Source organism: Ranitomeya imitator, chromosome 1 (genome assembly GCF_032444005.1).
Source record: "Ranitomeya imitator isolate aRanImi1 chromosome 1, aRanImi1.pri, whole genome shotgun sequence".
Lineage (NCBI taxonomy): Eukaryota > Metazoa > Chordata > Amphibia > Anura > Dendrobatidae > Ranitomeya > Ranitomeya imitator.
In genome coordinates this window covers 918,483,322-918,498,343 of record NC_091282.1, presented here as the reverse complement: position 1 = coordinate 918,498,343, position 15,022 = coordinate 918,483,322, and the positions used below count along the sequence as shown (strand labels likewise).

Genomic DNA, 15,022 nt, shown 5'->3' with positions numbered 1-15,022 from the left:
CACTAGGGGGACATGTCAGGGAGTCACAAAAACATTGAACTTTAGGAAGGCAAAGTTTGAACAGCTTAGAGATGCCCTTAATCTGGTAGACTGGGACAATATCCTCAGAAATAAGAATACAGATAATAAATGGGAAATGTTTAAGAACATCCTAAATAGGCAGTGTAAGCGGTTTATACCTTGTGGGAATAAAAGGACTAGAAATAGGAAAAACCCAATGTGGCTAAACAAAGAAGTAAGACAGGCAATTAACAGTAAAAAGAAAGCATTTGCACTACTAAAGCAGGATGGCACCATTGAAGCTCTAAAAAACTATAGGGAGAAAAATACTTTATCTAAAAAACTAATTAAAGCTGCCAAAAAGGAAACAGAGAAGCACATTGCTAAGGAGAGTAAAACTAATCCCAAACTGTTCTTCAACTATATCAATAGTAAAAGAATAAAAACTGAAAATGTAGGCCCCTTAAAAAATAGTGAGGAAAGAATGGTTGTAGATGACGAGGAAAAAGCTAACATATTAAACACCTTCTTCTCCACGGTATTCACGGTGGAAAATGAAATGCTAGGTGAAATCCCAAGAAACAATGAAAACCCTATATTAAGGGTCACCAATCTAACCCAAGAAGAGGTGCGAAACCGGCTAAATAAGATTAAAATAGATAAATCTCCGGGTCCGGATGGCATACACCCACGAGTACTAAGAGAACTAAGTAATGTAATAGATAAACCATTATTTCTTATTTTTAGTGACTCTATAGCGACAGGGTCTGTTCCGCAGGACTGGCGCATAGCAAATGTGGTGCCAATATTCAAAAAGGGCTCTAAAAGTGAACCTGGAAATTATAGGCCAGTAAGTCTAACCTCTATTGTTGGTAAAATATTTGAAGGGTTTCTGAGGGATGTTATTCTGGATTATCTCAATGAGAATAACTGTTTAACTCCATATCAGCATGGGTTTATGAGAAATCGCTCCTGTCAAACCAATCTAATCAGTTTTTATGAAGAGGTAAGCTATAGGCTGGACCACGGTGAGTCATTGGACGTGGTATATCTCGATTTTTCCAAAGCGTTTGATACCGTGCCGCACAAGAGGTTGGTACACAAAATGAGAATGCTTGGTCTGGGGGAAAATGTGTGTAAATGGGTTAGTAACTGGCTTAGTGATAGAAAGCAGAGGGTGGTTATAAATGGTATAGTCTCTAACTGGGTCGCTGTGACCAGTGGGGTACCGCAGGGGTCAGTATTGGGACCTGTTCTCTTCAACATATTCATTAATGATCTGGTAGAAGGTTTACACAGTAAAATATCGATATTTGCAGATGATACAAAACTATGTAAAGCAGTTAATACAAGAGAAGATAGTATTCTGCTACAGATGGATCTGGATAAGTTGGAAACTTGGGCTGAAAGGTGGCAGATGAGGTTTAACAATGATAAATGTAAGGTTATGCACATGGGAAGAGGGAATCAATATCACCATTACACACTGAACGGGAAACCACTGGGTAAATCTGACAGGGAGAAGGACTTGGGGATCCTAGTTAATGATAAACTTACCTGGAGCAGCCAGTGCCAGGCAGCAGCTGCCAAGGCAAACAGGATCATGGGGTGCATTAAAAGAGGTCTGAATACACATGATGAGAGCATTATACTGCCTCTGTACAAATCCCTAATTAGACCGCACATGGAGTACTGTGTCCAGTTTTGGGCACCGGTGCTCAGGAAGGATATAATGGAACTAGAGAGAGTACAAAGGAGGGCAACAAAATTAATAAAGGGGATGGGAGAACTACAATACCCAGATAGATTAGCGAAATTAGGATTATTTAGTCTAGAAAAAAGACGACTGAGGGGCGATCTAATAACCATGTATAAGTATATAAGGGGACAATACAAATATCTCGCTGAGGATCTGTTTATACCAAGGAAGGTGACGGGCACAAGGGGGCATTCTTTGCGTCTGGAGGAGAGAAGGTTTTTCCACCAACATAGAAGAGGATTCTTTACTGTTAGGGCAGTGAGAATCTGGAATTGCTTGCCTGAGGAGGTGGTGATGGCGAACTCAGTCGAGGGGTTCAAGAGAGGCCTGGATGTATTCCTGGAGCAGAACAATATTGTATCATACAATTATTAGGTTCTGTAGAAGGACGTAGATCTGGGGATTTATTATGATGGAATATAGGCTGAACTGGATGACAAATGTCTTTTTTCGGCCTTACTAACTATGTTACTATGTTACATGTTACTATGTTACTATGCTTTCGGCAGGAGCGCTGCTAAACCACGCGCTGCTGCCGAGAGCTTTCCCTGCACTGTGTCAGCGCCGGCCGTAAAGCAGCGGTGATGTCACCACTGTGCTTTGCTTTACGGCCGGCCGGCGCTGACACAGTGCAGGGAAAGCTCTCAGCAGCAGCGCGTGCATTAGCAGCGCTCCTGCCGAAAACAGTTTTAACCCTGTGGACGCCGGAGGACGTGAAAGACATCGGAATGTGAGTATGTACTGTTTTTTTTTTTTTACTTTTACAATGGTAACCAGGGTAAATATCGGGTTACTAAGCGCGGCCCTGCACTTAGTAACCCGATATTTACCCTGGTTACCAGTGAACACATCGCTGGATCGGCGTCACACACGCCGATTCAGCGATGACAGCGGGTGATCAGCGACCAAAAAAAGGTCCTGATCATACCCAACGACCAACGATCTCCCAGTAGGGGCCTGATCGTTGGTCGCTGTCACGCTTAACGATTTCGTTTACGATATCGTTGCTATATCACAAAAAGCAACGATATCGTTAACGAAATCATTATGTTTGAAGGTACCTTAAGCCACTGCATTCTATAATGCCATACTTGCATCATCACTTGACTTGGTCACACCTCTAGTACATACCAGAATGCAACGATTCAATAGAAAACTCTGGCACACCAACCTCATTAAAAAGACTGCGATTGCAGAGCAGCACTGGAAGAAAACACCCTTACAGGAAGACTTTAATACATTCTTTCAAGAAGTATTCAAATTCAAGTCAACTCTCACCTCTGCTAAACAGGACTATTTCACTACCTCATATCTTCTCTCTCCCAAAATCCTAAACAGTTATACAACATTTTTACTTGCCTTGTCCATCCCCCATTATCTCCTCCCACTTCCCTCATTCGAGCAGAAGACTTTACCTCATATATCAAAAACAAAATTGACCAAATTAGAGAAGACTTGAAAGTACAACTCCTCTGTATAACACAGGTCAATGCTCTTCCTCCATAACCTTCTTCCCCACCAACTAAGAAAAGCTTGTTAATTTTTGTCTCCATGTCACACCTCACCATTTGTGTACTTGACCCTACCCTATCCCACCTCCTTATAACCTTACCACTATACTTTTCCAAGCCAAAACACCTCTATTCAACCTCTCATTAACCATTGATGTCACCAGTTCCTCTTTCAACCATGCAACCACCACACCTATTCTGAAGAAACCATCCCTTGACTCCCATTATACTCGTTACTCAAAATGAGCAATTGAGCATCAGGGATTGCTCGGTTTGAGTAACGAGAAATCAAGCATTTTAGTGCTCATTCATCTCTATTAAGTCTTAAATCTCTTAAAGTCAACTTTATCTCCTTCCAAAATTACTTTAGTTCAGGGCAGAGCCAGAAAATATGGTAAAGCATACATCTATGGAAGTTGCATCTACAGCAAAGGTTAGATTCTGTTAAAGGGAATCTGTCAGGTCATTTTTGCCCATCTAACTCTTATTGTTGTATATTATTCCTTTGTGTTGCTGTAAGAAAAATGTAGGCAGAAAATTTATTGTCGTATGTTGGCTAGTCAAATGTATGTTAATGCCAAATGAATATTCACCATTTTCCCTGCCCTAATCCTGCCCATCTGTCTGCTGGTGCCAGTGATTCAGTCAGACTTCCCTATGACTGAGGATCTCATCGCAGTCCTCAGACTGGCTGTCTGCACTTCTGACCCGAGCATGACAGCTGCATATAAATAAATACTGTCATGCTCATGTCCGAAGAGAAGACTGCCAGTCCAAGAATTTCAATGCAATCCTTGGGCGAGTAATACGGCAGTCCGACTGAATCAGTGACACCTAATCAACAAATATTGGCTCCACAGCACCTCATGGAAACAAAGGGTTAACGCACGTCATATCCAAGAAGTCCTTCTTGGAATACGTCCCAACACAAGATAATGAATAGGAACAGCGCCTCACGAGTTGGTGAACTTGCATCACATTTATTCTACCTCCTGTTGCGACTTTTCAATCAAAATATCTCTTTATCATTATCTGCTGTTTGAATCAGTGACACTAGCGCAGAGGGGTGGACGGGGGGGAGGTATAAATATTCATTTTGCTAATCATTCTTGTCCAGTCTAATAAATATTAAATAAAAAAATTATATTTTATTTATACTGTAATTATTTGGTCTTTGCAGGATTCTTGTAGGTGTTTTCATGTTTTAGTATTTTCCTGCTGACTACTGGTAGTTTGTTTCATGCTTGAATACTACACTCTTAATAAATGTTAATACATACCTTAGACTCTGTAGCCAACAGAGAAGTCGGCCCATTTCTCCAGGAACCAATAAAACCCCCTCAAAAAAACTAATAAAATAATAAAAAGTAAAAACAACATAACAATGTATTACTTATATATTACAGTACAGTTCGTGGGTCGTGGGGTAAAAATTACTTGCCTTGCCCCATGCGGTGGCAATCCATGCTAAATCACTGAGCATTGCGACTGAAATGTGCACGAGTGTCTGCAGCATTTTGGGAACATTAAAGACAAAAATAGAAGCAGCAATAATACTTAGAATAAGCAAATAGATGGGCCTTTACTGCTTATGTGTCCGCTTAACACAAAGCTCTTTATCTTATCACAGGATGATGGGAAACAGATTGTTTTATCTGGACTTATTGAGATATTCTGGGGAGTCCAACGACCCATTAGATTTCAAATGCAAGACGAAAAATGTGTTTCTTCAGAATGTATCCAACTGCCCGAAGTTATTGGATCAAGCATAACAAAGAGGTATTCTTCATGCGAAGCGACAACTTAGAACAAGCTGTATTTTCAGTGTTTCATTTTTTCATAATACTTTTTTTGCTAGTGGAATCTTCATAGTATATTCTAGTTGTGAGGATACTGGATTTCTAATTAATGTAATATCCATTAATATTAAAGGTTTCCAACTGATCATTTATAGGATCTTCTGCAACATGAGTCACATAAGTTACACAAGAGCTTACTCCCTAATTTACTTTAATGAGAAACTCCATACGTACAACCTCGAAAAAACAGTGAAATTCATTGCTACAATGTTTTATTTCCTTCTAAACTTATTTCTGCATGATCTAGTTCCATGCTCCCTATTAAAAGACTTTCTTCATGGAGACATGCCCGGTCCATCTAAACCATTGGGGAGCCAGAACAAATACTGTAATTGCTGTGTAAATCAAGTTCCCACAATAACAAACTTGAGCTTCCCATGTATATATGATCATTGACAGTTTGCTTGGGGTGCCAGGAATTGAACCTATCTATATTAAAATCTAAACTATCTACATTAAATAAAAATTAGCAATCTTGCAATTCTCACCCCAGATACAAAGCTTACGACTAGCCTCATGGTTCTTGTTTTGTCTCATCATCATTACTGGCAGAATTATAAAATAAAGTCTGTAACCTCTACACTCAGTAGATAACACAGAATACACTATTCACAATAGGTGATGCTCTCCTCCAATAATAATTAGTGATGAGCGAATATACTCGGTACTCGAGATTTCTCGAGCACGCTTGGGTGTCCTCTGAGTATTTTTTTAGTGCTCGAAGATTTAGTTTTCATCACAGCAGCTGAATGATTTACATCTGTTAGCCAGCATAAGTACATGTGGGGATTCCCTAGCAACCAGGCAACCCCAACATGTAGTTATGCTGGCTAACAGATGTAAATCATTCAGCTGCTGTGATGAAAACTAAATCTCCCAGTACTTACAAATACTCGGAGGTCACGCGAGCGTGCTCGGGAAATCTCGAGTAACGAGTATATTCGCTCATCACTAATCATTATAATAATAATGATAATAATTGATAATAATGATCTTTCCTCAGTGCTTGCCTCGAAAGGTCTTATGTAGAAGTTAATGAACAAGAGCCAATTTATTGCTGTCTATGTTCATGTGGCTTCCTATCCAGAATGGAAAGTATGAGTCTAGTATTAATCTTAGTGATCATTGTAAAAATTACAGGATTTTATTTATAATGTAGACTATAATATGAAAAATAGAAAAAGTTAGAGAAAATGTTTTAAAAAAAAAATTAAGCATAAAAACCTGGTTTAAACAATGGGTAATTTTCGAATTATACATTTCCTTTAACCCCTTAATCCCATATGACGTACTATCCCGTCCAGGTGACCTGGGACTTAATTCCCAGTGACGGGATAGTACGTCATATGCGATCGGCTGCGCTCACGGGGGGAGCGCGGCCGGGTGTCAGCTGACTATCGCAGCTGACATCCGGCACTATGTGCCAGGAGCGGTCACGGACCGCTCCCGGCACATTAACCCCCGGCACACCGCGATCAAAGATGATCGCGGTGTGCCGGCGGTGCAGGGAAGCATCGCGCAGGGAGGGGGCTCCCTGCGGGCTTCCCTGAGACGATCGGTACACGGTGATGTACTCACCGTGTACCGAGCGTCTTCTCCCTGCAGTCCCCGGATCCAAAATGGCCACGGGGCTGCATCCGGGTCCTGCAGGGAGCACTTCCGGGTCAGGATCAGGCTGCAGCTGCAGCTCTAATCCTGCCCGGCTGTATGTCAGATCACCGATCTGACAGAGTGCTGTGCACACTGTCAGATCGGTGATCTGTGATGTCCCCCCCTGGGACAAAGTGAAAAAGTAAAAAAAAAAATTTCCACAAGTGTTAAAAAAAAAAAAAAAAAATCCTAAATAAAGAAGAAAAAAAAAATATTATTCCCATAAATACATTTCTTTATCTAAAAAAAACAAACAAAACAATAAAAGTACACATATTTAGTATTGCCGCGTCCGTAACGACCCGACCTATAAAACTAGCCCACTAGTTAACCCCTTCAGTGAACACCGTAAGAAAAAAAAAAAAAACGAGCCAAAAAACAACGCTTTATTATCATAATGCTGAACAAAAAGTGGAATAACACGCGATCAAAAAGACGGATATAAATAACCATGGTACCTCTGAAAACGTCATCTTGTCCCGCAAAAAACGAGCTGCCATATAGCATCATAACCAAAAAAATAAAAAAGTTATAGTCCTCAGAATAAAGCGATGCCAAAATAATTATTTTTTCTATAAAATAGCTTTTATCGTATAAAAGCGCCAAAACATAAAAAAAATTATATAAATGAGGTATCGCTGTAATCGTACTGACCCGAAGAATAAAACTGCTTTATCAATTTTACCAAACGCGGAACGGTATAAACGCCTCCCCCAAAAGAAATTCATGAATAGCTGGTTTTTGGTCATTCTGCCTCACAAAAAATCGGAATAAAAAGCGATCAAAAACTGTCACGTGTCCGAAAATGTTACCGATAAAAACATCAACTCGTCCCGCAAAAAACAAGACCTCACATGACTCTGTGGACCAAAATATGGAAAAATTATAGGTCTCAAAATGTGGAGACGCAAAAACTTTTTTGCTATAAAAAGCGTCTTTTAGTGTGTGACAGCTGCCAATCATAAAAATCCGATATAAAAAACGCTATAAAAGTAAATCAAACCCCCCTTCATCACCCCCTTAGTTAGGCTAGGTTCACATTGCATTAATGGGTTAACGCTAACGGACAGCGTTGCACAGCGAAAATGTCACAATTAACGCCGTGCAACGGGTCCGTTAGCACAGGGGTCCCCAACTCCAGTCCTCAAGGCCCACCAACAGGTCATGTTTTCAGGATTTCCTTTGCATTGCACAGGTGATGCAATTATTACCTGGGCAAGACTAAGGAAATCCTGAAAACATGACATGTTGGTGGGCCTTGAGGACTGGAGTTGGGGACCCCTGCGTTAGCACACCCATTGACAGCAATGTGATTTTTGGGTGTAGCGCATCGCTAGAGCGTGCCAATTTCGGCTCGCGCTAGCAAGGTGCCGTTCTTTTGTGGCGCGCCTCGGACGCTGCTTGCAGCGGCGTGCCCGAGGTCCGATCCCCGATCTTCCAGAGCGGGGACGTTAACGCGACCACTAAACACGACACCTAAAAAGACATTGCGTTAGCGCAATCCGCTAGCGCTAAACGGATTTCCCTAACGCAATGTGAACCTAGCCTTAGGGAAAAATAATAAAATTTAAAAAAATGTATTTATTTCCATTTTCCCATTAGGGTTAGGGCTAGGGTTAGGGTTTGGATTACATTTACGGTTGGGATTAGGGTTGGGATTAGGGTTAGGGGTGTGTCAGGGTTAGGGGTGTGGTTAGGGTTACCGTTGGGATTAGGGTTAGGGTTGGGATTAGGGTTACAGTTGGGATTAGGGTTAGGGGTGCGTTTGGATTAGGGTTTCATTTATAATTGGGGGGTTTCCACTGTTTAGGCACATCAGGGGCTCTCCAAACGCGACATGGCGTCGGATCTCAATTCCAGCCAATTCTGCATTGAAATAGTAAAACAGTGCTCCTTCACTTCCGAGCTCTCCCGTGCGCCCAAACAGGGGTTTACCCCAACATATGAGGTATCATCGTACTCGAGACAAATTGGACAACAACTTTTTGGGTCCAAGTTCTCTTGTTATCCTTGGGAAAATAAAAATTTGGGGGGCTAAAAATCATTTTTGTGGGGAAAAAAAGGATTTTTTATTTTCACGGCTCTGCGTTGTAAACTGTAGTGAAACACTTGGGGGTTCAAAGTTTTCACAACACATCTAGATAAGTTCCGTGGGAGGTCTAGTTTCCAATATGAGGTCACTTGTGGGGGGTTTGTACTGTTTGGGTACATCAGGGGCTCTGCAAATGCAACGTGACGCCTGCAGACCAATCCATCTAAGTCTGCATACCAAATGGCGCTCCTTCCCTTCCGAGCACTGCCATGCGCCCAAACAGTGGTTCCCCCCCACATATGGGGTATCAGCGTACTCAGGACAAATTGGACAACAACTTTTGGGGTCCAATTTATTCTGTTACCCTTGTAAAAATACAAAGCTGGGGGCTAAAAAATCATTTTTGTGAAAAAAAAAGAATTTTTATTTTCACGGCTCTGCGTTATAAACTGTAGTGAAACACTTAGGGGTTCAAAGTTCTCACAACACATCTAGATAAGTTCCTTGGGACGTCTAGTTTCTAATGTGGGGTCACTTGTGGGGGTTTTTTACTGTTTGGGTACATCAGGGGCTCTGCAAATGCAACGTGACTCCTGCAGACCAATCCATCTAAGTCTGCTTTCCAAATGGCGCTCCTTCCCTTCCGAGCTCTGCCATACGCCCAAACAGTGGTTCCCCCCCACATATGGGGTATCAGCGTACTCAGGACAAATTGGACAACAACTTTTGGGGTCCAATTTATTCTGTTACCCTTGTAAAAATACAAAACTGGGGGCTAAAAAATAATTTTTGCAAAAAAAAAAAAAAACTATTTTAACGGCTCTGCGTTATAAACTGTAGTGAAACACTTGGGGGTTCAAAGCTCTCAAAACACATCTAGATAAGTTCATTAGGGGGTCTAGTTTCCAAAATGGTGTCACTTGTGGGGGGTTTTAATGTTTAGGCACATCAGGGGCTCTCCAAACCAACATGGGGTCCCATCTTAATTCCAGTCAATTTTGCATTGAAAAGTCAAATGGCGCTCCTTCCCTTCCGAGCTCTGCTATGCGCCCAAAAAGTGGTTTACCCCCACATATGGGGTATCGTCGCACTCACGACAAATTGCACAACAACTTTTGTGGTCTAATTTCTTCTCTTACCCTTGGGAAAATAAAAAATTGGGGGCGAAAAGATCATTTTTGTGAAAAAATAAGATTTTTTATTTTTACGGCTCTGCATTGTAAACTTCTGTGAAGCACTTGTTGGGTCAAAGTGCTCACCACACATCTGGATAAGTTCCTTAAGGGGTCTACTTTTCAAAATGGTGTCACTTGTGGGGGTTATGAAAGGCAATTCAGTACCACAATGGACATAGCGGTCAGAGCACATACAGTGATCTGACAATAACCCAAAATAATAGAACGAGCTCTGAGACGTGGGAACTCTGCAGACCGCAATCCCTAATCCTCTCCAAACAATACTAGAGGCAGCCGTGGATTGCGCCTAACTCTGCCTATGCAACTCGGCACAGCCTGAGAAACTAACTAGCCTGAAGATAGAAAATAAGCCTACCTTGCCTCAGAGAAATACCCCAAAGGAAAAGGCAGCCCCCCACATACAATGACTGTGAGTTAAGATGAAAAGACAAACGTAGAGATGAAATAGATTCAGCAAAGTGAGGCCCGACTTTCTTAATAGAGCGAGGATAGAAAAGGTAACTTTGCGGTCTACATAAAACCCTAAAGAAAACCACGCAAAGGGGGCAAAAAGACCCTCCGTACCGAACTAACGGCACGGAGGTACACCCTTTGCGTCCCAGAGCTTCCAGCAACAAATTAGACAAGCTGGACAGAAAAAATAGCAAACAAATAGCAAAGAAGAACTTAGCTATGCAGAGCAGCAGGCCACAGGAACGATCCAGGGAAAAGCAAGTCCAACACTGGAACATTGACAGGAAGCCAGGATCAAAGCATTAGGTGGAGTTAAGTAGAGAAGCACCTAACGAGCTCACAAGATCACCTGAGGGAGGAAACTCAGAAGCCGCAGTACCACTTCCCTCCAACAACAGAAGCTCACAGAGAGAATCAGCCGAAGTACCACTTGTGACCACAGGAGGGAGCTCTGCCACAAAATTCACAACACATGGCGTCCCATCTCAATTCCAGTAAATTTTGCATTGAAAAGTCAAATGGCGCTCCTTCCCTTCCGAGCTCTGCCATACGCCCAAACAATGGTTTACACCCATATATGGGGTATCAGCGTACTCAGGACAAATTGGACAACAATTTTTGAGGTCCAATTTCTTCTCTTACTCTTGGGAAAATAAAAAATTGGGGGCGAAAAGATCATTTTTGTGAAAAAATATGATTTTTTATTTTTACGGCTCTGCATTATAAACGTCTGTGAAGCACTGGGTGGGTCAAAGTGGTCACCACACATCTAGATAAGTTCCTTAGGTTGTCTACTTTCCAAAATGGTGTCACTTGTGGGGGGTTTCAATGTTTAGGCACATGAGGGGCTCTCCAAACGCAACATGGCGTCCCATCTCAATTCCTGTCAATTTTGCATTGAAAAGTCAAATGGCGCTCCTTTCCTTCCGAGCTCTGCCATGCGCCCAAACAGTGGTTTACCCCCACATATGGGGTATCAGCGTACTCAGTACAGATTGTACAACAATGTTTGGCATCCATTTTATCCTGTTACCCTTGGTAAAATAAAACAAATTGGAGCTGAAATAAATTTTGTGTGAAAAAAAGTTAAATATTCATTTTTATTTAAACATTCCAAAAATTCCTGTGAAACCCCTGAAGGGTTAATAAACTTCTTGAATGTGGTTTTGAGCACCTTGAGGGGTGCAGTTTTTAGAATGGTGTCACACTTGGGTATTTTCTATCATATAGACCCCTCAAAATGACTTCAAATGAGATGTGGTCCCTAAAAAAAAAATGGTGTTGTAAAAATGAGAAATTGCTGGTCAACTTTTAACCCTTATAACTCCCTAACAAAAAAAATTTTGGTTCCAAAATTGTGCTGATGTAAAGTAGACATGTGGGAAATGTTACTTATTAAGTATTTTGCGTGACATATCTATGTGATTTAAGGGCATAAAAATTTAAAGTTGGAAAATTGCAAAATTTTCTAAATTTTCGCCAAATTTCCGTTTTTTTCACAAATAAACGCAAGTTATATTGAACAAATGTTACCACTAAAATGAAGCACAATATGTCACGAGAAAACAATGTCAGAATCGCCAAGATCCGTTGAAGCGTTCCAGAGTTATAACCTCATAAAGGGACAGTGGTCAGAATTGTAAAAATTGGCCCGGTCATTAACGTGCAAACCACCCTCGGGGCTTAAGGGGTTAATTCAGCATAAAAAGTGAAAACAAAAAGTGAAGGCAGTGGTATAAGTGCAACTGATGCAGACCATGATACTTATGTAGGAATATGTGATTTAAAGGGAATCTGTCACCAGATTTTCGCTACCTCATATGAGAGCAGCACAATGAAGGAAAAGAGACCTGACTCCAAATAGGGTGCAGCAGTTGTGACACATTCAGAGTTTGTAGATGTAGCATGTAGCAGAGCTAAGAAAGCTAACCCCGCCTACACTACAGCTCTCTGTATATTCTGTTGAGAGTGAGCTGCTTATCAAGGAAGGGGTGTGGTCCATCTAGCAGGCGCATGAGCTGCAGTCCAGTAAGTAAACAGTATACAGTCAAAAAAGAGAAACATCACTGAAAGATGAATTTCATCCCCTATCTCGTGCTGTGCTCAGATTACTTAGCAAAAACCTACTGACAGATTCTCATTTAGTGTTCTTTGCTTTGTTATTTGGCCTGGTTGCCAATAAAACAAACAAACACACATACATAGATACCACAAAGATGTGTGGAATATCATATACACACATGGTCAAAATTGTTGGTACCCCTCGTTTAATGACAAAAAACCCACAATGGTCACAGAAATAACTTGAATCTGACAAAAGTACCATATATACTGAGTATAAGCTGAGATTTTCAGCCCATTTTTTTTGGTTGAATGTGCCCCTCTTGGCTTATACTCGAGTCATGATCGGTGGGGGAGGGGGAGCGACGACTGTCACATACTCACCTGCTAACGGCGCTCCTGGCGTGGTCCCTGTATGTCCCATGGTCTCCGGCGCCCGCAGCTCTTCCTCTGTTCAGCAGTCACGTGGTACCTCTCATTAAAGTAATGAATATGAACCCCACTCCCATATGGGTGGAGCCGCATATTCATTACTGTAATGAGCGGTATCAGTGACCGCTGAACAGAGGAAGAAGCTGCCGGCGCCGGAGACCATCTGTCCAGGAAAAACTGCCCAGGACCGTGCCAGGACCAGGTGAGTATTTCATATTCAACTTTCCCCGTTCCACCGCTGTTCCATCTTCCGCATCCTCTGCAGTGGCTGTTCAGGTCAGAGGGCGCGATGACGTATTAGTGTGCGTGCCACTCTCTGTCTGAACAGTCACTGTGGAGAGACAGGACGCTGAGGAGCAGCGGGCAGTAATGAGAGGTGAGTATGTCATTTTTTTTATTGCAGCAGCATTATATGTGGCACATTTTTATATGGAGCATCTTATGGGGCCATAATGAACTGTATGGAGCATTAAATGTAGCACATTTTTATATGGATTATCTTATGGGGCCATAATGAACTGTATGGAGCATTATATGTGGCACATTTTTATATCGAGCATCTTATGGGGCCATAATGAACTGTATGGAGCATTATATGTGGCACATTTTAACACTTAACCTACTGATGTCTCATTCAATTTTACTTTTATTGGTATCTATTTTTATTTTTGAAATTTACCAGTAGCTGCTGCATTTCCTACCCTAGGCTTATACTCGAGTCAATAAGTTTTCCCAGTTTTTTGTGGCAAAATTAGGGGTCTCGGCTTATATTCGGGTCAGCTTATACTCGAGTATATACGGTAATAATAAATAAAAGATCTATGAAAATGAACAAATGAAAGTCAGACATTGCTTTTCAACTATGCTTCCACAGAATTAAAAAAAAAAAAAAAAAAAAAAAAAAGGTCTGGACAGAAATTATGGTAAAAACTTGATTCCAGCTCACCTAGTAGCTCTGTGCTCATCCACCTGGGGCTCAGACACTGGCCTCGCCCTGGCCTCACATCAAGGAAAATAGGAAAAATTGGAGTCTGGCTTGACAGGACTGGATTTTCCTTTTATTTTTATTTTTTAAAAAGAAAATATAGTGCACACAAAAGAAAAATTTACATGGTCGACATGACCCAGTCGACAAGTTTTGGCTGCTCTAAGCAGCCTTACTCTTGAGTCATGAGTAAGACTGCTTAGTGTAGTCGAAACGTGTCGACTGGGTCATGTCGACCTTGTACATTTTTCTTTTCTATGCACTATATTTTCTTTTGAAAAAGAAAAGGAAAATCCAGTCCTGTTGAGCTGGACTCCAATTTTTCCTATTTTCCTAGAAATTATGGTACCCCTGAAAATAATGTGACAAAAGGGACATGTTAAATCAAGGTGTGTCCACTAATTTGCAGCACAGGTGTCTACAATCTTGGAATCAGTGGGCCTGTATATAGGGCTACAGATACTCACTGTGCTGTTTGGTGACATGGTGTGTATCACACTCAAAATGGACCAGAGGAAGCGAAGGAAAGAGTTGTCTCAGGAGATTAGAAAGAAAATTATAGACAAACATGTTAAAGGTAAAAGTTATAAGACCATCTCCAAGCAGCTTGATGTTCCTGTTACTACAGTTGCACATATGATTCAGAAATTTATGATCCATGGGACTGTAGCAAACTTCCCTGGACGTGGCTGCAGGAGAAAAATTGATGACAAATCAAAGAGATGTATAATACGAATGGTAACAAAAGAGCCTAGAAAAACTTCTACACAGATTATAGGTGAACTTCAAGCTCATGGAACATCAGTGTCAGATCACACTATACGTTGTTGTCTGAGTCAAAGTGGACTTCATGGGAGATGACCAAGGAGGCCACCATTATTGAAACAAAATTATAAAAAAAGCCAGACTGGAATTTGCCAAACTACATGTTTACAAGCCCCAAAGCTTCTGGGAGAAAATGCCCTATGGACAGATGAGACAAAAATGAAACTTTTTGGCAAGGCACATCAGCTTTATGCTCACAGACGGAAAAATGAAGCATATCAAGAAAAGAACTGTTAGGTCTCGAGTTCCCACTTCTGCA

The 15,022-nt window shown here is 41.3% G+C and overlaps 1 protein-coding gene across 1 annotated transcript in view; it reads left to right on the top strand.

The window, feature by feature from the left end:
* Window positions 1-15,022, top strand: part of LOC138654981 (ras association domain-containing protein 6-like) — a 155,284-nt gene that overhangs the window by 56,638 nt on the left and 83,624 nt on the right. The window contains exon 4 of the mRNA XM_069743537.1: window positions 4,901-5,049. Coding sequence (XP_069599638.1) covers window positions 4,901-5,049 — 149 coding nt within the window. The remainder of the gene's footprint in view (window positions 1-4,900; window positions 5,050-15,022) is intronic.